At 40.0% G+C, this 23681-nt stretch overlaps 1 protein-coding gene across 5 annotated transcripts in view; it reads right to left on the bottom strand.

The window, feature by feature from the left end:
- LOC128743878 (DENN domain-containing protein Crag) overlaps window positions 1-23681 on the bottom strand; it is a 117493-nt gene that overhangs the window by 21080 nt on the left and 72732 nt on the right. For all 5 annotated transcript variants that reach the window (XR_008412329.1, XM_053840564.1, XM_053840567.1 and 2 more), the window contains exons 3-5: window positions 446-1209; window positions 271-377; window positions 55-205 (exon numbers count right to left, since the gene is read on the bottom strand). Coding sequence is in view for 4 of the 5 variants with exons in the window: in XM_053840564.1 (XP_053696539.1) it covers window positions 55-205; window positions 271-377; window positions 446-1195 (1008 nt within the window). In the remaining variant the exon portion in view is untranslated. The remainder of the gene's footprint in view (window positions 1-54; window positions 206-270; window positions 378-445; window positions 1210-23681) is intronic.

The raw sequence follows: 23681 nt of genomic DNA, 5'->3' as shown, positions 1-23681 counted from the left end.
AGAAGTCTGTTATGTAGTTTGATATGAGACAAAATCTGAAATCAGACGACTTACGTGCAGAAATTGTAGCCACTTTTCAAACGTATCGCCAAAGGGCCACCTCGACAGAAGGCAAATAGATTTGTTTACATGAAGCGAATGAGTTTTGTGCGAATCCGGGCTCCACTCCAGCAGCTCCAGTTGCTGGTCGTTGAGTTGACGCTCGCTGTAAGCGACGGACGGGTTTAACTTTTCTGTTTTAATTTTCCCATAAATATTATACAACCTTACCTAAAGTCTTCGTAAAATGTTAAGGCTGAACCGTACACTTTGTAGGTTCCATCGTTGACAGTTAGCACGAACGTGCTGAATATAGGTTGTATGGGTTTCCGTTTGAGCTGGAAATAGATCGTAATTAATGGCTGTGCATAATGAAGGGCACGCTCGCTTTATTTATGGTACAAACCTTCCCGTCGCCCCCGGGCACATGGGGCCACGCTTCCAGTGTCGTACCCATGGGCAAACAGAACAGCGGTACGCTCGGGCATAAATTCAATGGAAAGTCGTTGTGATCCACCGTTGGATATCGGTGCAATATTTCCGGCTGATAGCTGATCAGCTTCGGTCTGTTCATAGACTTTTTGTAGCACAAATAGACGTCACTACCCATGATTCCCTTATTGAGCGTTTTGTGAATCATACAGAAGGCATGCGGAGGCTTCTCCCCTTTGGACGGAATAACCACGCAAAGATCCGTCACTACCAGTTCGTTGCAGGGCATATCGTTCTTTGCCCTTCGAAAGGTGAGAAACGTTTTGGCGGACGAATTGTTCACGTTGGCCAACCGATCGCCCGGCGTGCTGATGACTATTTCCGCGTCGGACATTATTCGTTCCGCTCCCTCGTACATGACACCGATATCGACCAGCGGTGGTTTGTCCTTCCCCCGGCGGAAGTACAGAAAGCAGGCTACCGTTCGCACTGAACCGTAGTTCAAATCTGCCAGCAGCCCCGTCGGAGTGTTCTCCAGTATTTCATAGTCTGCCGGAATTTTTTCACCCAGCGATGGAAAGAACACACCGATATCGGTGATCGGGTCAATCGTGTTGGCCGACCGCAGATGGGACGAGTCATTGAAAATATTCTCCTTCAGAAGCTTTGGGTTCTCGGGCATGCCGGCCACTACGAAGTAGTCGGCCACCCGCCGTTCGTCCATCGCGGGACGGCGATCTGTGGGCAAAGAAAGAAAAAGATAAAAGAATAATAAATTAATTGTTTTCTTTTACGATTATGTCTTCGGGGAATTTAATTTATTGGTTTTTTATGTTGTGAATAAATGTGCTCGATAAGCGAGCTCCCAATAAACCGAATTCAAATAGATCAATGATTGTTTCCATTCCAGTCAAATCGTTGACTCGCTTTGCTACTGAATGACATCCCGGAAGTGCTGAGTAAAGAACTTCCTCACACTGCTCATTAAATTTGTCCAAGGTGAAGACAACATCGCATAATTAAGTTGGGCAGCAGCAACAAATCCGCACCACCTTCGTTCGATTCTTTTTTCCCGGTGACAACGACGATGTGCTTGGAATTTTTAATCCATCACTACTCAACTCAACAGCGACGACGGGGAAAAGAGGCACTGAAAGAAATGTTCAACCATAAAACTAATTTCCAAACTGCAAGCAACCATTTCCGATTGGAATCCCATTTTTGGGCAACATTCCAACAGTCTCGAGGTATAGGTATCTATACACGTGGCGCTTCGAAGTTGTTCTTTTTTGCTACTAGCTCTGCCAGCCGGTCGGTGGGATGACAGAATACCTTGGTTGAATGCAAATGACCTAATCAAATTACGTCGCATCGTGTCGGCCGGTATACGCAGCAGCAGCGGCAAACGACGGCAGGTGACGAATGGTTGATTTCATCGCCGCTACCGGTGCCTCGTGCCTTATGGAGGGGAGGAAATGCCACCGATGAGGAGTGCACATATGACACCTGAGGTGAGCAATGCTCAGGTTACTGGTTCCGGTAGAACGAGAGTCATTTGCACGATTCCTCGAGTATAATAATGACACAGGAGTTCGAAAAAATTATGTCAAATTAAATGTTCTCAACAAAACAAAGATTTACCTTGCTCAAGTATTATAGTCCTTACTTTACTACGGTTCTTCAATTCAGAATCTACAGTGTCACAGCAAATGAAAAATATCGATCATCAAAAACCACTCGCGTACCCAGGTTGGGGCACACAGGGAGACGCCCTGGCGCGGCCAAACATAAACAGGAGGTGGGGCACTAACCTTTCAAAGATATATTTTGCCCTGGAGAAAACAAGTAATCATAGAACGGTGGTGGTCTATTTTTACGCAATTAAATTACTTATCGCGAAACTACCGGCGCTTTAGGTTTAAAAACGCCGAACTTCTGAATTACATGACGAGAATTTTTTACATTAAATATTATAGAGAATCAGTCGATCAGTTGATTTGAAATTCGGCGCATCAGTTGATTTGAAATTGGACATAAGTGGAAAACTCAATATTCAGAATTTTAGTTGAAAGATAAAAGTGAACAGTCATCAATCAAAAGCAAAAAATCAAAATCCAAAGGATATAAATAAAAACTTTAAATCAAAAGTCAATCGCCCGAAATTAAAAATTAAAAATAAAATTAAACAGCAAAAGTCAAAAGATAAAAATTGAACGACAAAATTCAAAAGACAAAAATTAAAAGTCAAGAAAAAAGCAACAGTCAAAAGCCAAAATCAAACCTCAAACGATAAAACTCAATCGTCAGAGTCTAAATTTTGAAAGTCACAAGAGTAATACTGAAACAACAAAGCAGCTGGAAAGGATAGCATTGGAGCGGAACTTATCAAAATGGGGCCCGCACAAGTTGGTCAGCTGTTAATTGCATCCCATCAATTGATTGTCAAGATTTAGGATACGAAATGACTACCGGAGGAGTAGAAAGACGGTGTTATTTGTCCTTTCTACAAAAATAACCCTTGAAAAAGACGCCAAAAAAGTGTCGAAACGTCGGGAAGACATCAAACTTTAGTCTTGATCAATTTTTCCGAAGACTGGCCTGCCAAATATTAACAGCTAGGGTTTTTTTTTTCTAATTCCCGACTAAAACACATTTACCTTCCGATCCGTGAACTTTGAAATCACTGAAAAGCGACTATTAAAGCATATTATTGAAATTACGTAACTGACTTTTTTTTCTAAAATTCGTCGTACCGTTTTAAAATCCGTCCATCAAAATTTTTCATCGTCCGAACTAAAAATCACAACAATGTTTACGAAGCTAACACGCATGTATTTGTGTAGGATGGCATGGCAAATGTTATTCTACAAAATTTCTGCAGGTCAGGCAAGTTTTCCTGGCTGTAGAATAACGACAATGCCTTGCGTGAGTTATTTTCATTTATGAATGACGGAAATTAAAACGATCAGTCGACATTATCTTCTTCGTCGCACGAAAAAACGTAGGAAATTTGGCTGGTAGGACTTCTTTAATGATAAAAAGCATTTAAATAGAGCTCAGCTTACTTTGATTGATCGCGTATGATAGACAACTAACTAAAATATTAAGGAATAACTAGTTTTGCATTGTGTGTCATAAAAATGCTGATATTTTTAATAATTATCCTACCCTATTATCCTATTAACATATCCTACCTTTCTACAAAGATTGTTAGAACTACCGAGCGATCACTATCATGAATGCTGCCTACGAAGTGCTTTCCCAAGTCACCTTCCATCAACTATCGTCAACAGTCAACAGATTCGTGGGAAATTATCAGGCCCTCTTCATGAAAGGTCGGTTTGCAACAGATTTCAATATGCCGCATATGATAGTGTAAACCGACAAGAGCTATGGGAAACACTGGACGAAAACGGGTTTCCGATGGGATCCAGTGCTGTGTGAGAATCTTGGGTGACCTCCATTGTCGGACCCATTCGAATCTCGCAGAAGATTTCGGCAAGGAGAAGGTCTGTCCTGCCTGCTATTCAATATTGCGCTTGACGGTGTCACAAGACGAGCGTCGGTTGAAATGCGCGGTACGATTTTTAATAAATCCAGTCAATTTATCTGTTTTGCTGACGACGCGGGTGCTGTTATATTGGACACATTATATGACGACAAATGAACTATTCTGAACTAGTTTTGCAATTTCGCATATTGCATTTTAGTTCTATTCAGAAAGTGATCCCCGCAGAACATTTCCGGATATGTGGTCAATGACGTCTTAAACACTTTATACGACTACCAATGGTCTAGTTTTGCAAATTCGAGTACTTAGAGGTGTCGTATAATGGAATTATTGTGATTCAAGGTGGTTTAAGTTCCATATATTCCGGAACTTGTTCCGGCTATAGCTTCGGAACCGTGTATCCGCTCCAAATTTTCTTCAATAGTGTTCGTCAAATCGGTCCAGGCATTTCCAAAATGAAATGCTTATTCATATATTTTCACTACTGTGACTGTTATGCGTTTATTTGTAATATGGGACTGACTTAGTTTAATATTTTTGTCAACATTTTGGGAACAAACATTACTCTTTTGTGTGAAATATTGAAAGAGTAGGTAATTTAAAGATGAATCCCAGGTTTATCTCAGAAAATGGTGAAAAGTCATATGGGACTGTTTTACGTTTATGGGCAGTACATAGAGGGTATAGCTTTCCAGTTCCTGAGCTCCCACTGCATGGTGCCAAAGGGAAAGCGTGCAACCAGTGAAAAGATAGGGTTCAAAAATTTTTTTTTTCCTTTTTTTCGGGTTATCCAACTGGTCGCTTAATCTATACCTATAAAGAAGGATTTCTGTCTGTCTGTCTGTCTGTCCGTATGTTCCTTATAGAATCGAAAACTACTGAACCAATCGGCATGAAAATATGCATGTAGAGGTATTTTGGGGCCAGGAAAGGTTTTAGTGATGGTTAGAGACCCCTCCCCCCACTAAGAGGGGGGGCTCCCATCCAAATGAAACACAAATTTCTGCATAACTCGACCACTAATCAAGCAAATAGAACAAAATTTGGCATGTGGGTGTTTTCGGTGACAAGAATTTATTCTATGGTAAATTGAGACCCCTCCCCTCTTTATAAGGGGAATTATAACTCCTCTTCTCTTTAAAAGGGGGGGCTTCCATACAAATTTCCTCATAACTCGAGAACTAATCAAGCAAATGGAACCAAATTTGGCATGTGAAAGTTTTCGAGGGCAAGAATATTTTCTATGGTGAATTAGGACCCCTCTCAACTTTAAGAGGGGGGGCTCCTATACAAACGAAATACAAAGTTCCTCATAACTTGAGAACTAATCAAGCAAATGGAACAAAATTTGGCACGTGGGTGTTTTTGGAGACAAATTTTTTTTCTATGAAGAATTGGGACCCCTCTCCACTTTAGGAAGGGGGGCTCCTATACAAATGAAATGCAAATTTCCTCATAACTCGAGAATTAATCAAGCAAATGGAACCAAATTTGGCATGTGAAAGTTTTCTAGGGCATGAATATTTTCTATGGTGAATTAGAACCCATCCCCACTTTAAGAGGGGGGCTCCTATACAAACGAAATACAAATTTCCTCATAACTCGAGAACTAATCAAGCAAATGGAACCAAATTTGGCACGTGGGTGTTTTTGGAGACAAAAATTTTTTCTATGGTAAATTGAGACCCCTCCCCTCTTTATAAGGGGAATTATAACTCCTCTTCTCTTTAAAAGGGGGGGCTTCCATACAAATTTCCTCATAACTCGAGAACTAATCAAGCAAATGGAACCAAATTTGGCATGTGAAAGTTTTCGAGGGCAAAAATATTTTCTTTGGTGAATTAGGACCCCTCCCAACTTTAAGAGGGAGTGCTTCTACACAAATAAAATACAAATTTCCTCATAATTCGAGAACTAATCAAGCAAATGGAACCAAATTTATCATGTGGGTGTTTTTGTAGGCAAGAATATTTTCTATGGATTTCCCCACTTTAAGAGGGGGGGGGGGGGCTCCTATACAAATGAAAAACAAATTTCCTCATAACTCGAGAACTAATCAAGCAAATGGAACCAAATTTGACATGTAAGTGGTTTTGGACGCAAGATTTTATCTTCTTTAGAAAGCGAGTTATGGCCCATCTCCCCTTTAAGAGGGTGGGCTTCCATACAAATGAAATGCAAATTTCCTCTTATCTCGAGAACTAATCAAGCAAATGGAACCAAATTTGGCATGTGGGAGATTTTGGAGTCTTGAATTTATTTTACGATAGTTAGAGACCTCTCACCCCTGTGGTAGGGGGATATGGACTCTCATACAAATAAAACAGAAATTTTTGCGAAACTCAAAAGCTAATCGAACTCGAGAAATTCGAGACTTTTCCATAAAACATTAGTCAATACAAGACCACAAAAACTATCTATAGGTACACTAGATCATTCAGGACGAGCCGATCGCGAGTGTTGCCGGTGACCCGCCGTCGGAAGCGCTGGGGGGCTTGCAAAACTCGAGATTGTGGCAAAGATCATCCGAGATTCATGATTTATGTACAACACAGGTTAATTTGTGGCAATACGAAGTTTGTCGGGTCAGCTAGTAGGCTATAAAACTCTGCACTGGGCCCTTTTGTGAAGTCAACAAAATGTCAGGGAGACCTCAAAGATCAGTTCTACTTGACGAGACAGGCAATGTCGCCCGCTAAAACACAAGTAGAGCCCCAAGCATAACCGACATGTCTATGCCCGCAGGCGGAGGCGTTCCGGCCCTGCGCGGACTCCACGAACTGACTTCGAGATTTCTCTGCCAAAGGCTGGAAAGGATCGAATTTATAAATGTGCTTTGCCCAGGACATTTTGTACTACTTGAGTTGTAAAATGTAGTATAGTGAAGAACTAGAAGATTCGCCAGCCCCACTAAACACCGGTCACTATCACTATCGCCCACTATCAATTTTCCAATACAAGCTACCACAAACGAACCAATAGGAAATCAAATTTTGGACCGTTAGTGGCTATCAACTTATCAGGGCAGTTTTTCATCTTACATCTGCCAGCATTTGAGCACAGGTTCACAAAGTAAATGGAGCGCAGCACGACCTGGACGTTCGCGGTAGCCGACAAAAGCTTTAAAATATAGAGTCGTACCCGCCTTCCAACCCTCGAGTCTAAATAGCCAGTGCGGAGTATCTAAAACGGATCTCCGTCACCAAACCTCAAAAACCGACCACTAGAAATATTATTATTGTGAATTAAATGTATAAGAATTGACTTGATTTTCCCATCTACTACCTTAGCACCTCTATTATTACCCGTAATAAGGCCATTACAAATCATATTTTAAGTTTTTGTCACCCCCCCTTAGAAATTGGCTTGAAAAATCGGGGGGCAAAAAAATAATTTGTAGGATATGAGTCAAATTTCTTTTTATAAAATCAATTGTCTGTGGGCTCTACAGTCTGAAAAACTCGAAAAATGAGTCTCCGAGTTGAATTAACGCTTCTAGCACGAAACAAATGGAAATTCGAACAATGGAATTTCCGAAAATCGACCAAAAAAATCAGAAAGGTTGTATTCCAGACACAACCGCGTAGCTGGCGTAGAACTACGTTAGGCGGGTTTTTGCGAAGAAACCTTGACTTGTCTTTCACACCATATTGACATATGTGTGGCGAAAAATAGCGTTAAGTAAATAATAGTGCTAAATAATTGTATCGTATTTTTGGTATGTATTTTGTGTAATTTGTGATGCCAAAAACAAATATTTTTACCAGTGCCAGAATCGAATTACAACCTGAATCCGTTAGTTGGGTACGACTGCACTTCAGCGTGCTTCAGCTGTTTCGCTAATTGGGCCGGCTGACAGTTGTTTGAAATGTTTAAACTCAAAAGTTCAATAGAATTTTGACATTCAAGTTGGAGCATGGCCTAACGAACGAACGCCCAATTAACGAACCGTATCTCCCTCACGCACCCAGCTATTAACAAAAAACTCTCGTTAATATCAAACACTATTCACATATATATGTATTTTGATGATATCAAAAAATTGTTATGTTAAAAGGTCTGTGCTACAGGTTGAGAAATCCAAATTTTTGCAAGTCGATAATTTTTCAGATCGTTTTATTCATTTTAATGTTTGAAGGCTACTAAGTAAGTTAAAGTTGTTTGCAAAATGTTTTGTACCTTACTGCCTTATACTGAGTTGACGGTCAAATAAACACAAGCCCCACTACGGATCCCTTCTGCCTTGTCTTCTCCATTATTTTCGAAAGAAATTATTGTTTGACTATTGAATAGTAAAGAATTGCAGGCAACTGGCTGACGCAAAGCAGCAATTGAAACATTCAAAACTATTCTGGTATAAAAAATCAGAGGGGTTGTGTACAGGACACGACCGCATATATAGGTGACGCAGGACTACGTAAGTCGCTTTGTAGTGATAGTAGCATGTATTCATGCTTGTAATAGGGTGTTTGCAGAGTGCATATGTATTGAAGAGCTGTTGGGCAGGCAAAAGTGACAGCTCCATATAAACTGTAAGGGTTGGAAAGGGCGAGATTTTTTAAATAATTTAATTTCTTCATTGAAAACAGAAATTACTATTTGCGTTATATGTATAGCAAGGAAATATATCTGTTTACTAAATAACAAATCTATTTTCAACAAACAAGCTAAAACGCGGTAGAATTGATCAAAAATGTAACTATTAACTATGTTAGCGGGATAAACCTGACCAAATATCTATAACCACCGATTGCTTTCGGCCAAAAAAAAACAATAAATTATACTAAAATCAATGCTACATTCAGTTGTTTCGAACTTGGCCTATGCGGCATGCTACATCCGAAAATCGTATTTTTGGGTCACCGATTTAATACTAATTCACTGAAATATTAGTTGCTAAACATTAATTGTTTCGAATGTATGAATAATTTTAGAAAAAATGATCATTTTATCCAACGCGTTTTTGCTGCATCGAATAGGAAAAGATGCAATGTGTGCCTAACAGACGTCTTGCATGTGTGTGTAGCAAAAGCCTTATCATTCGATTCTTCATGTATACATGCTATATGCAACATATATACATGCTGCATGCGTTGGGCGACATCCATTTAGTACGTCACGCAAATTTTGACCAAAATCAACCCCCCCTCCCCCCTTTGTCACATTTTGTCACACATTCATGACCCCCCCCCTAAGAAAGTACGTCACGTCACGGTTAACCCCCCCCCCCCCTCACAACAAAATAATTAAATATACATTCCAACTTTATTTTTTAAAGTTATATATAATTCACTTTAATTAATCCATCAAATATTAAAAAACAGAACAAATAAAAAAAGGAAAATTTTCGTGGAAAATCTTGAAAGAATCAGGATTTCCTGCTGACGACTTGCAACAACATGTCTTGGAAGAACTTTTCTGACGGATTTTGTCATTTTGTGTATTTTTTGCAATCATGCAACATTACCTTAGATGCGAAATTTAATCCGCAAGTGGCACAAACTCTATCCTTCAGGGAGCTTTTGAGTGAGGGACGGCAGAATCTTAAAACTAGTTGTGGAACTCCGGTATGAGCTTATGTTCATCGATTGAGTTCGAATATCAAGGCGAAACATTGCCATTGGTCTCTGGTAGCACCCCGTAGCCCCTCAGGAGTTTGTGCGGCTGCTATTTGCGGTTGTAAAAATCTTTTAGGCAGGACAGTACTCAAGGAGCTCTTCAGTGGTGTACAGCATATTCCGAAAAGCCTTATAATTCCCCGAATAAATTTTCCATTTGAAATTTTTTCCATGTGACGTCACATAACTTTATACCCTCCCCCCCCCCCTCCCCCTTACGTCACAAATCGTCACGATTAGGTCAACCCCCCCTCCCCCCTATAAGCGTGACGTACTTTATGGATGGACCCTTGTATGTAACATTTATCAAAGTAGTAATATTGCATACGTTCAATTCTCAAAAGATTGTGCATTTGAATACAATTTAACAAAATCAAGAACACAAACTATTGATTTCCTGCTACCTTACTGAAATTAAAGATTGTTTTTATTACCCATGGTTCCCCACGTTGAAGGGATTTTACCAATTCAATTCTATTTTATCAACAGCACATCTTTTCACTACACTTCTAGTGAAACGGCAAGCATGCGTATTCATACAGAGTCGTATTATAATCAAACACTACAGCTGTAGCACATTTTTCCAACACAGATACCAAATTCTCCGAGATTTAATCGTCACGCAGTAAAGAATTTGCGATCTGTGGGGACAACGAACTAGTGTCATTCTTTCTGGCACACTTCCCTAACACAGACATCAAATTGGACTAGGTTTAACCGCGTTCGTAAAAAATCTGTTGGCACGAGGGGGCTTTGTCACTCTTTCTGGCGTACTTCCCAAGCAAGGACATCAAAATGGTCTAGGTTTAGATCATCGCAAAGAATCTTCCAACCAATCACGAAGCGAGAATTCTGGTAAAACATAGGTTCATTATTTTCAATTTTTCAATAGTTCAACATCAAGAATCCATACTTTTCTTCATTTGGGTCAATTCTTAGAAGATTTTCCGATCGATTGGCGTAAGAATGTTGAAAATCGATCGGAAAATCGCTGAGCTATTGGCGCTCAAAACCTTTCATTTTTCGTGACGCTCGCATTTTTCGATTTTTTGGAATGACACCCTATCTCAAAACTTGCCGTAAGACGTAGTCCTACGTCAAAAAATTTCCTTCGTTTCTGTCTTCTTTCGTATATTTTTGCATAGAAAATAATAACGTATAGAGTAGGACGGGGCATAAGTGCGATGTTTGAAGTTGTCATCAATTTTCATGAGACGTCCTTCTTTATAGGACAACAACATAATATAATTTATAGCGATGCAGTAACTCAATGTCTTCACATTCAACTATAAATCATCTGCGGTAATAGTGTTTTGCAAAATAAATTCGTCTTTCTTCTGATCAAGTGCAGATTCGCACTTTTACCCCACTGGCGGGGCAAAAGTGCGAATACCGCGGGACAAAAGTTCGAAGCTAGAATCCATGAAATTAGCCCAGCAGCAGCTAAAAAAACATATTATCTTCAATCTGCGTTATGTTTCGGTAAGCAATATTCTCAATTTGCACCTTTTCTATTTTGCGCTGGTGTATTGCAGCCTCCGTTAGATCGAAACTTTTCCTAACGTTTGTTTTTTGTTTCATCAGCGGAAACACATTGTTTTTCTTCGACCAACATCTGATGAGCACATAGTTTTCTGCAGATCTTTCATTTCTAGTATCTGTAATATAGTGCCTAAAGCTGTATATAATTAGCTATACATTTTTGCCTCATCCATGAATCGCACTTTTGCCCCGTCCGTGAATCGCACTTTTACCCCGCTAGGCGCTTGACGGGGTTTGATTAAATTGTGGAAAAGCAAAATATATTTTGTAAATTCTTTTCACCGTATTTTCAAAACAGATATGTGAGTGATGTAAAACGCTGCTACAAATTTTCAACAAGTAATATCCTCCTGTTGATATCGTATTTGCCGTATAATGAAAAATTACATCACAACCGCCCTAAAATAACATTTGCACAATAGGGTCAGTCCCGGCGTAGTAGTCAGCGTTCACGCCTCTCACGCCGAGGACCCGGGTTCAAATCCCAACCTCGCAGAAGTCACGAATGACCCAAAACTGGTTAAAGTGACTATAATCTAAACAAAAAAAAACATTTGCACATAAGACAGCAACTATGCCTCGTAAGCATTCAAAGGTTACGTTAGATTCAAGCTGTCAAAGTAGTCACCCACCCATGCCAATGTAGTCAATTCACCTGGAATCTGCACCGATAAATCATCGAATCGCACTTTTGCCCCTCCTTACTCTACTTCAATTTAGATTGATTTGTGCCTAAATGTTTACTTCAACATTTGTACCTAATTGTTTACTTCGCCTCCCAGTTGGTCGCGTGGTATGATGCTGGCCTAATAAGTGAGTCGTCGTATGTTCGGATCCCGACTGAGAGAGGCTGTTAGAGTCAATAGGATCGCAGTAACTGGCCCTGCAATTGTCCTACACTCTAACAGCTAGCTGCGAAGTCTGTCGTATAAAAACAGAAGGTCAAGTTTCGATAACGGCATGTAGCATCCAGGCTTTGCTTTTTGTTTACTTTAAGTTGAGCTAGAATTACTTAAGTTGGGCTTGAAATTGGACTTCGAATTGTACTGGGAGTTAGATTTAAAATTGATTTAGAAATCGGACATGAAAGTGGACTTAAAAAATTAAAATTTAAAATCCGATTTTGAAAAGGGGGTAAATTTGGGTTTGAAATTTTCCTTGAAACCAGACTTAAAACTGAATTTTATTTGGAACTGGATCTATTTTCAAGCAATTAATTTACCTATCGCGAAAATAGCGGAGCAATAAATTAAATTCACCACACTTTTGGTTTACACTTTGAGAATCATTTTTTGTTTTGAAATAAATCTTAGAGAAAAAGTTCATCGATGAATAAAGCGTTTTTTAATTTTTCTGGCTGATTACTAGTAAACACAAAACCACAGCACAACAGTGGTAAAGTGTCTTAAACAAAATATAATAATAATAATAACAAAACCACAGCTGTTTGCAAAATAGTTGGTTGTTCCTCTTGTTGTATGTTAATTATTAGGGATGTCGTATTATACAGAGGGTATAGCTTTCCAGTTCCTGAGCTCCCACTACATGGTGCCAACGGGACTGCGTGCATCCAGCGAAAAGATCGGGCTCAAAAACTGGAATAAAAATCTGACGATTTTTTATCCATAATGCATCTTGATGAACATGCTGGGAATACGACAGAAAAGATTTGTAAGCTTTTTGCAAAATTTTTCCAAGACATCTATTCAACATTTTTTAAAGTAGCGAAATCCTCAGTGGACATTGGCGTCAACCAACTTCATGTTCCGAATATTTTGCAGGCTTTAAAAAGTTTAGACGTTTTGAGAAATCCTGGGTTCTTTGTTTGGGCTCTTGAAATGGCTTAAATCGTATTTAACTAACCGTTAACAAATAAATAAATTTACTGGATGGGAATCGAATCCAATTCAAGTCACTTGTAGTGTCCTCCGAAGCTCTAATTCAATTAGATGCACCAGACGAATGTTTGAAGAAAATTTTGATCTCATTTCTACAAAAACATCATGCAAATGAACAATACGTGTTTTGGCCGGCCGCCAAAAAAACACAATCGTTCCTGAATACCCATTCGATCCCATTTTTACCCAAAAAGCACGACCCGAAAAATCTGTCTCAGAGCGCCCAATCAAAAATTTCTTCGGGATTTTGAGTTCCTTGGTGTACAAAAATAACTGGAGAGCCACGAATTGCAAACAGTTGGTTGGTAGAATCAAGAGATGTATTCGTAAAGTTGACATGACGGTCGTACAACGCTCCTGTTTCGACGTCAAACGAAAGCTTCGCCGAACAGCCGATTACAGACCGTTTTCAAATGTACACTAATTTTTTTTTCAACAATGGATCAAGTATATTTGTCTTTTTTTTGGCAGCTTGAGAAAAAAATTCCAAAAATTTAGTTGCCAACCGTTATATGGTCAAAATCGTTACAGAGTTATTAAACCTTTTTAGTTTTCGATTCTGTTTGCCTTAAAGTAGCTCTGGGACAAAAACTCAATTCTGTTACTTTCATTCAAAAGCTGAGAAAATTTAGTACTGAGCATTGGTCAGAAACCTCCTACTTCATAAAATTTAGTAACTTTCTATAAGCAAAAAAGCTTTGAAATAAGTGTTTCTCAAAGCGTTTTCATGAAAAATTTACTAAAAAAGTGTACTAAAACTGATGGCTTTTATTTACCAAATTCGACGCTCTGGTACCGTTCTACAATTCGTTCTTTGACGTGAAACGCTTACCTCTTTTTATTTCGTTGCAATTTAGTTTTAAACGTATGGTTTTGGGTGTTGAATTAATATCTGAAAACTGCACGAATTCATACATCACGCATAGCACGCTAGATCACCGCGTGCGATGGGCATACAGGTCTGACGCATACAGAAAACAATAACGAATCAGACCTCTCGGGTCTCTCTGGGACATTTCTGAAAACGATTGCAGTTTTAAAATGTATTCTCCAGAAGAACTCGCGAACATTCACCTTTGTTATGATTTCGCTTATTGTATAGCAACGACAACCCTGCAGGAATATGGTTGTGCATTTTCTGATCGTCAGCTTCCTGATGCAAGAAAATGAACACAAATCCAGAAGTGACCATAAATGGTAGAGAATTTATGAGTGAAACCGGATCATGTGTTTTCTTTGCGATACATTTTGCTTCTGTCTTTCAAGCCGAACAATCGTCCGATGCGGATGTAGAACTTACCGCCTCTAATGTCTCACTGGATTCCTGAACCTGGATACATTTGAAATTTCACCCGCCATGATTGTCGCTGCCTCAAAAAAGTTAAAAAGCTCTTACGTTCCTAGAGCGGATGGACTCCCGGCTGTTGTTTCTTGTCGCTGTGCTAGCTCTTTTGCTGATTCATTAGCCGCCATTTTTAACCGATTATTCGAGCGGGGAGAATTTCCTACGAGCTGGAAGCTGTCATACAGGTTTCTCGTGTATAAAAGTGGTGATCGTCGTGATGCCAGGAATTGCCGTAAGATTACTAGCCTTTCCGCCGCTTCGAAACTGTTCGAGATTGTCGTCAGCGACCGAATTCTACAAGCCACAAAGTCTTATATATTCTCTGTCCAACATGGTTTCATTCCCGGCAGATCCGTAACTACAAACTTGTTAAACTTCGTTATCACTTCTTCGACGGCAGACAGATGGTAGACAGAGCGCAAGTCGATGTCATCTATACGGATCTGAAAGCGGCCTTCGACCGCAGATTGGTTTCATGGCTTTCATCCTATCTAACTGAAAGAACGCTCCATGTCAAACACGGCCTGAAAACGCTTACATTATATGGACACCGAACGACGTAACTTAAGGATCGAATGAGTCCAAAAAAGATTCATACGGTTCGCTCTCAGGAATCTTTCGTGGCGTTATCCTTGGAATCTTCCAGGGTTTCTGGATAGATGTCAACTGTTTAGTCTCGAAGCGCTCGCTCGGAGACGAAAAATGTAGCAAGCCACTTTCGTTGTTAAACTGCTCGCTGATGACATCGATTGCCCATATGTTTTATCCCTGCTTCGATTTCCGCGCATCAGGAAGAACCTTGCGACAGCGAACATTAATTCAGCCTGAATTTTATCGTACTCGGTATGGTTCTTACAACCAGCCTATCGCTGCAGTGGTCCGCCTGTTTACTTCTGTGGAATCTGTTTTCGAGTTTGGAATGTCTGCATCTCAATTTGCTAACCGAGTGAAAAGATGGAATATTATTTAATTACATCAAGCACCATTCATTAAGACAAATTGTCATGTGGTTTATAAATAAATAAATAAAATGATAAAAAAATGATCTTAAGACAAGCACAAGACAAATTGCGGTATAGCCCCATGTCACCCTAGACGTGTGGAGCAAGCTGAACTGGGTAAAAATGCATCCTTTCCACACTACAGGTTCAAGAGCTGCTGCATGCGAATAAAGCGAAGCGACTTGAGTTTCGCAGTTTTACGGTTAGCAAAAGAGGAGGCGAACCCTAACCTAAATTTATTTAAAACAATGTTATTGCTGTTGTTGTTTATTTATTTATTTGCAGTCAATCGTGTGTAGACCGTGAATCAATACCAAATTTTCATACGTCTCAGACTGTATTCGTCGCACGCGGTGATCTAATGTGCTATGCGTGATGTATGAATTCGTGCACTTTCCAGATACTAATTCATCATCTAACACGATACGTTTAAAATTAAATTGCATCGAAACTAAAAGAGATTTCACGTCAAATACCGAATTTTAGAACATTGCTAAATCGACAAATTGTTAAATAAGAGCCGTCAGTTTTATCACACCTTTTCAGGAGATATTTGATGAAAACGTTTTATAGAGGTTTTCAACCAAAAACGCCTTGAGCAACTCTTATTTTAAAGATTTTTGCTTCTTTCAAAAGTTACAAAATTTCTTGAAGTAACTCTGTAACGATTGAGATTTGACCATATGCGTAGGATTTTTTCATCAAATGTGCTCCAATATCACCCACTGAAATATTTGCACTAAGCTACCTTGTATATTCATCGTAAATTAAGTAGGTCATCATTCCCTCTTCCATGAGCAGCATCTTTGGCTTGAGCAGCACGTTCCTCACAATAATGTGGAAATCTATCTCACAAAAGATCCAAAGAGCGACGTATATTTACGGTCTTATTTGTAAACGATATCATTTCGCATCGTATAGATTCAGTTATACTTTTAGCAGTTAGCCACCCAGTGAAACCAGTAAACTGCTCAGTTAGCGTCGTGGTACGATGCTGGTTTGATTGGCCAGTCGTCGAATGTTCGAGTGTCGGCTGGGCGGTGCTGCTATATAGAGTCAGTAGGATCGCTGCACTAACCCCGTAACTGTCCTGTACTCTAACAGCCGACAGTAGAATTACAAACATACACATCTAGAAACTTAGTTTAAACATTTTCACATATGAATACAAATACAGAAATAATAATTCCACAAACCTAACCAAGTATCTCACTCTGATTGACTGAAGTTTTGCGCACGAATGTTATACAGTACGGAGAAAGCTTGGTCGAAGGAACTGTCGGAATCGGGATACGATGTTACTGTTAAACATTGATAAAATTTCTGGCGCATCTATTTCACTTCTCAATAATTTGGCAATAAAGATAGCTCTCAAAACATCCCTCCTTTTGATCAATCAAATGTAGTTGCACAGCTTCGAGTCTTGAAATGCAAGAATGGATTGTATTAAGGAGGGTGCGCAGGCAGTATGGATCATGAAAGTCCTCAGCTAAGCACATAACACCTCCCAGTTTTCATTTCCATTTCTACTCCAAGGTCGACAATATTAGTAACACGTTAAAGACGAGATTTTTCGACCCTATGATCAATCATGAATGAAGTTCTGCTTCTAGTAAAGGCAATCACTGAATCACGAAACAAATGCCATTGAAGTATATCGTGAAAAGTGACGGTTCTAAATTACTTCCCTGTGGAACGCTGGACTGATTGCAAAAACTGGACGATTTGCTAGTATCTAGCCTTACTGATAGACTGCAGTTCGCCAGATATGTTTTGACAAATTCGTTAGAAGCTCCTGCCCGGTTCAGTTTCCGTAGCAGTATTTGTGGTCTATGCGTTCGAAAGCTGCTTTAAGCTCAATATATACTGTATCAGTCGACAAAAGAAGCTAAAATGTAACAAGTTTGCTATGCCATGTTGTCTCCATCGAAATGAGTCGAAATGTATCTAATAAAATCGGGGCAATTTTTTAAATTGGTGCTGTCTATTAAGCACAGAAAAATTAAAAAACAAATCATTTGAAAACTTGTTAATGGCATACATGGCACAACCAGCAAAAACAAGAACATTAACTGGTCCCGGCTCAATCTGGGTCTTGTGCGAATTATAATATTATTTTCCCCTAATTGTTCACTCATTTACGCCGCTCTGGCTTCGGCCAACCAAACAGACGTAGGTATATGATATGCATTAACATTTTCGCTCTCGATCGCACTTCTTGCCGTGCATCTTTTGCAGTGGCGCACCTGTTGTTCGATGTGGATACATCACCGAGGAGCCGCATGAAGAGGAGACGGTGGATACGGACGGGTGGCTGGTGGCGGTTGGGTTTGAAGCATATTACATAAACAAGAGCAGCTGCTAAAACGCGGCGGCGCGGCACCTGTTACTGACGCCGCAGTGAGCGCTGCGCTACTCGATTGCATAAATTCATCTTGCCTGGTTTCGGTTTGGCGAACGTGAATGATGTTGTTGAATGATTTAATCAACGCATTTAGTGTCCTAAACATGCATATATGAAACTCGTCATTTCCTATTGATTGAATGATCTAATCGCACCAATATTTGAGGCATGCACACTGAACTGACACACTGATCAGATCTGACACAATTACTCATCGCCTTGAATCATTCACTGTGTCTGGCGAAAATGGAAAAATAAAATCCTGAAGGCCGCTCGAACTATTTAACCTTCACCGTACGTGGGAAATTGTGACCAAAAAAGTACAATAGTCTGCTGCCCCGGATGGTTCGAGGTAAACTCCGGATGCGGTCATCATAGTCTGTGTGCCATTACCAGTTGAATACGATCGACATAATTAAACATTCGCGGGTCATGGTCAGTTTGCTGCTCTCTTATATTGGCCGACAATTACCCAGCAGCCATAATTATCATTGTTTTATACCACACTGTATACTGCTTCGACTAGCGTCCAAACGTCTGAAAATGGATTTCTACCAAAAAGGGAATTTTTGGCAATGCTGACATGCTATCAATGAACATATAACTTGTCACTTCGGTGTATGTCAGCAGGCTTGTACTAGATGGGGAAAAAATAGTTGGATGCTTGCCAAATTTCCGGCTATGACATTTGTCACTTCAGCTTCGGCAGCCAATGCCATCCCTCCGATGATACTACGTCATGCCTGTGGGTATGTTTGTATAAATCGAATGCTTATAATTTTATGATCTTGTTTTGAAACTCATCAGCAGTGGATTTAATGTCTTAATATAGCAAGCCAGCCAAATCACGGCTTAGATTGGAACTTGAATTATGTCATACTATACTGGCATTAAGATGGTTATAATGTTTGGAATGAAACCGTCTTTTTTTGCAATTTTGATTATATCTTGTGAAGTGCATGATTAAAAAAAAAGAAAAACGTTGTCCAAAGCATTTGAATTTTCCTTTTCATGCGAATCTATAATCTGTCATTGTGCACTGTCGACCTTTAGTACAAAAACCTCACCATAGCGAATCTCTTTATTGACTTCAAAGCAGCATACGATACAGTCGTTCGAGACCAGCTATGGCAGATTAGACACGAACACGGATTTCCAGACAAGCTGACGCGACTTATTCTGCAAGCCGACCCGACGTTCTGGAAATTCAAACCGATTGTCGTAGGAAGCCAAAAAGTATTTTGAGGTTTAATAAACTCGAAACGTAAATGCCGCTCAATTACTACTGATGTATAGCTTGATGATCTTGTCCGGGGTCTGATTCTTGAGAGCTTTTTACAAAATTGGCTCCATTGAAATTCCCCTCTGCTGCATTTTAAGAAACCAATTATGCAAGACAGCTTCCATCTACAAAAAAAGCGATCGGTTAGATTATTGTAACTACCACGGCATTACGCTGGTCAGCGCCGCCTGCAAGGTGCTCTTCCAAATTTTGTTACGTCGTCTATCCCCAATAGCAAGAGTATTTGTAAGGCAGTACCCCGTGGGTTTTATGGTGGTCCGGAACAACTTTTTTTACTCTTAGACAAATCCTCCAGAAATGTCGAGAGTACAAATTGCCCACGCACATTTCGTGGATTTCAGGGCAGCATACGATACAGTCGAGCGCGAACAGCAGTGGCACATAATGCACGAGTACGGTTCTTCGGATAAACTGATGCGGCTGATCAAAGCTACCCTGCAGTGAGTGATGTGTTATGTGCGTATTTTTGGGGGCACTTTTGAGACCTTTGGATTCGCGCAAAGGCTTGCGACAAGGGAATGGATTGTCCGTATGTTATTCAACATCGCTATTGAAGGTGTGATCCGGAGAGAGGGCAATGAAACAAGAGGAACGATCTTCAGCAAGAGCAGCCAACTCCTAACCTTCGCAGACGATCTCGACATCATTACTAGAAACCTTGGGACGGCGAAGGCAATCTACGCCTGACTAAAAACGGAGGCTAGGAAGATTGGGTTACAAATCAATGCATCAAAAACCAAATATATGTTAGGAAGAGGTTCCAGAGGAAATCTCGTTTGCCTTCCAAGGACAGTGACTGTTGATGGCGATGAACTGGAAGTGGTTGATGAATTCGTATATTTGGGATCTCTGTTCACCGTCGACAATAATATGAGTCTGGAGATTCAACGACACCTTCAAGCTAGAAATCGAGCCTACTTCAACCTCCGCAAGACGCTTCGATCTGATTGACGATGAACAAAACCCTAATCAGACCGGTCGTTAGTCTTCTACGGACTTGAGATAATAAGTTTGCTTAAGGAAGACATGCGTGCACTTGCCGTATTTGAACGAAAGGTGTTGCGGACTACTTTTGGCGGAGTACAAACGGATAGCGGAGTGACGTAAGCATACGAACCATGAGCTCGGCTGGACTTGTAAAGAACAACTCTCGTATATTTTTTAAAACAGTTGGGGAACTTTCGCAAGGCCAAGCGCCAGTGGAGAACGAAGTACTGATAAACAAAGTTTGTAAAGCGGATAGTGTCCCTCGTACTCTCATCGCTTGCCGGTGCGCGCTCCGAGACCTCTGTTCTCGTAGCACCGAAATCTTTAGCGCCCATTGCGGTTAACTCTAGACCTCGCCGTGACGATTTTGTGCAAACCACGCGAAAAGGTTCATATGCTCATTGCGTACTTCAAGCCACAAGGCATGGGAATGAAGCAGTTTAATTAAGCTTGTGTTTAATTTCAGTTTCAGAAATTTTTTATTACTTTACGCTACTGTTGACCGCTCTGCTAGCTGGTGCGACTGGTTTTATTTAGCATGAACTGTCCGGGATTTACTCCTCCAGGTCCAGGCTAGTTTACTTCATTGGGTTAGATAGAAAGTAGGTTCGTTTCAACTGAACTGTAAAGCACAAGTGGACGTAATTTCGCTTCAACTGTAAAGCACAAGTGGACGTAATTTACATAAATCTTAAAGCAGCGTTTGATCGAATAGATCACCATATACTACTTAACAAAGTTTTACTCTCAGACAGCTTCACAGCGGTTTGTCATGTGGCTGAAATCGTTGTTGTGTGACAGAGTTTTACAAGCAAACCTTGGATCGGATTAATCATTTGTATTTACAAACAAATTGTATTGGATCGCATTTTTGGATTTTGCCAACAATACATTGTTGAGGACCCAACACGGATTTATGCCAAAGCACTCTACTGTGGCCAATCTTTTATCGTTTACTTCTTATATAACAGATGGCTTTAATCATTCTGAGAAAACTGATGCAGTTTATTTTGACCTAACAGCAGCCTTCGATAACATTTACCACGAGATTGCCATAGCCAAACTGGAAAAGCCAGGATTCGGCGGCAGAGTTATCAGTTGGTTACGTTGGTATCTTATTGGTCGTCGGCTGGCAGTGAAAATTGGTGATAACTGTTGGGGATAATTGGGGATGAATTTTCTGCTCCATCTCGAATTCCCCAAGGCAGCCACCTAGGACCGTTGATATTCCTTCTATACATCAATGATGTGAATTTTAAACTTAAAGTTCCTCGTTTGTCCTTCGCCGACTATTTGAAAATCTTCTATCGAATCAGCTCTATCGCCGACGCCCACGTGCTTCACAATAGTTAGACAACTTTGCAGACTGATGTTGCACAAGTTAATCCGAGTAAATGTGCCGCCATCACTTTCTCAAGAAAAAAAGAACCTATTTCATAGTGACCAATTGGTTAAAACCACATTAAATAGCAAGCAAGAACCTTTTTCTTTCGGCTACATGCTCTTGGGTACTAGCATTGGAAGAACTAACTGCATCAAAGATCCAGGCGTGTTATTAGATAGCAAACTATCATTTCAGCAGCATAAGCCGGTAAAGCCTCTAGAAATCTAGGTTTCACGTTCCGGATCGCTAAGGACTTCAGTAACATTTGAAGTCTTTATAGGGTTCGCTGTTGCGTTCATCTCTCGAGTATTGCTGCCTATTGGAATCCATATTATCAAAATTGAGTTGATCGCATCGAACGCTGTACAGCGGAGGTTTGTGTGCTTTGCACTTCGGCTCCTTCCATGGAGGGATCCATTCCGGGTACCCTCCTACGTAAGTCGTTGTCAACTAATCAATTTGGATACATTAGTTGTCCGTCGCAATGTTGCCCGTGCTATTCTCGTGTCTGACGTCCCAACTGCGAGAATAGAGTGCCCAGCATTGCTCAACAGTATTCGACTACGGGTACAACCAAGAACCTTGAGAAGTCAAGGATTGCTCCAACTTCCCGCACGGCGGACGAATTACGGTATGTACGGTAGTATCGTTGGGCTTCTTCGGTTATTTAATAGAGCTGCAGGAGGTTTTTACTTCAATTTGTCCAGAGAAGTGGTCAAGCGTAATATTAAGACAATTCCAATTGATTCCAATATCATTAGGGCACAGTGAAACCTGTTGATAATAATGTAATAAATAAATAAGTAATAATAAATAAATCAGATGTACCGCAGGGTAGCATTCTTAGCTCTCTTTTTTTCATTATATGTTTCAATGACGCAGCTCATGCCGTAGATTTTAAAATCTCCCTGACGATTCGTAGTAGCGAGGATTGTTATCGTTTGCAGTCTGTATTGGATAAATTTTTGGCGCAGTATAAACTGAATTCTATGATTATAAACACAACTAAATGTGAACTGATTACTTTTCATTAAACCCAAGCGTCAATTCTCTATTAGTACGTCATTAATGGATTAGCGTCTAGCGTGGAGTCGATTTTGTAGAGTTGAGAAACCAGAAGCATCGAATTATTCGGTAGAGGCCCGTGATGTTTTTCTTTTAAACGTGAAACCTAACCGAGAGTTTTTTCGACTGTAGGTAGTTATTATTGATAGTAAATTAGGGGGTTGGCTGTTCAGTCTTTGGATGAAGTAGACGATTTGTTGTCTTTTACGCCAACGTTTCGATCTTTGGTTTAGATCTTCTTCAGGGCTTCTATAATATATGTTTTATTAGTTAATTGTGACCTATCGTGTAATTTATGTGTAACTTACAAAGTTTTAACCTTCTTTGTCTATAGAAACCCTGAATATCTAAACCAAAGATCGAAACGTAAAAGACAACAAATCTACTTCATCCAAAGACTGAAAAGCCAATCCCATAATTTATTATCGTAGAACCTAACTTTCTGTTCTGTAAATTTCCCATGCTGTGCAAAAAAAACCATTTCAATTTTGTCGACCGGTGCACTTTAACCGGTTCCTGGGCTATTTGCAAACCATTATCGGATCGGTACCAGGTGTTGTTGTTGCTTAACATCCTTACTTTTTATAACCCACACATTGTTGTCGTCGTCGTCGTTGCTGTTGTCGCGTAAGTCATGGAAACCGTGTGGTGTGCTGGTGGGTGAGACTCAGAGCGTACATGGCGAAACTGAATAGCGACTAAAACCTATCGTAATGGTGGCCACTGCCAATGGCAAATATTGATTTTTTTTTATTTTCAGTAAAGAAGAGAAAAAACACGCAGAAAACAAACTGTAAACGCAGTGATAATGGTGCATCTGACCGAAAGGCGCCGTTCAAAGGTGAAGGTGGTAATTTCCAGCTTGGGACAGTTTTTATGGGTATAGCAATTCCAAAAGCTATAGTAATTTCTAGGAAACCAAGGTGTTTGTAAATGTTTTTTCTCCATGGTAGCGTTCAATCCAAGGTGTCTGACTAACCCCTACGTCTACACGAGCGAATTATATAAATATTAACATTTAATCCAGGCGCAGAATGCTTTGTTTACAGAATAAATATCCGTAATTATACAACTAATCAGTGAGCACAGTTTTGTATCACAGAAATTTTGAATAAAACAAAATTATATTCGTAAAAGTAAAATACTTTTCTA

The sequence above is a fragment of the Sabethes cyaneus genome, chromosome 3, assembly GCF_943734655.1.
Source record: "Sabethes cyaneus chromosome 3, idSabCyanKW18_F2, whole genome shotgun sequence".
Classification (NCBI taxonomy): Eukaryota; Metazoa; Arthropoda; class Insecta; order Diptera; family Culicidae; genus Sabethes; species Sabethes cyaneus.
Note: the sequence above shows the minus strand (reverse complement) of the source record. Positions and strands in the feature narration are given on the sequence as shown.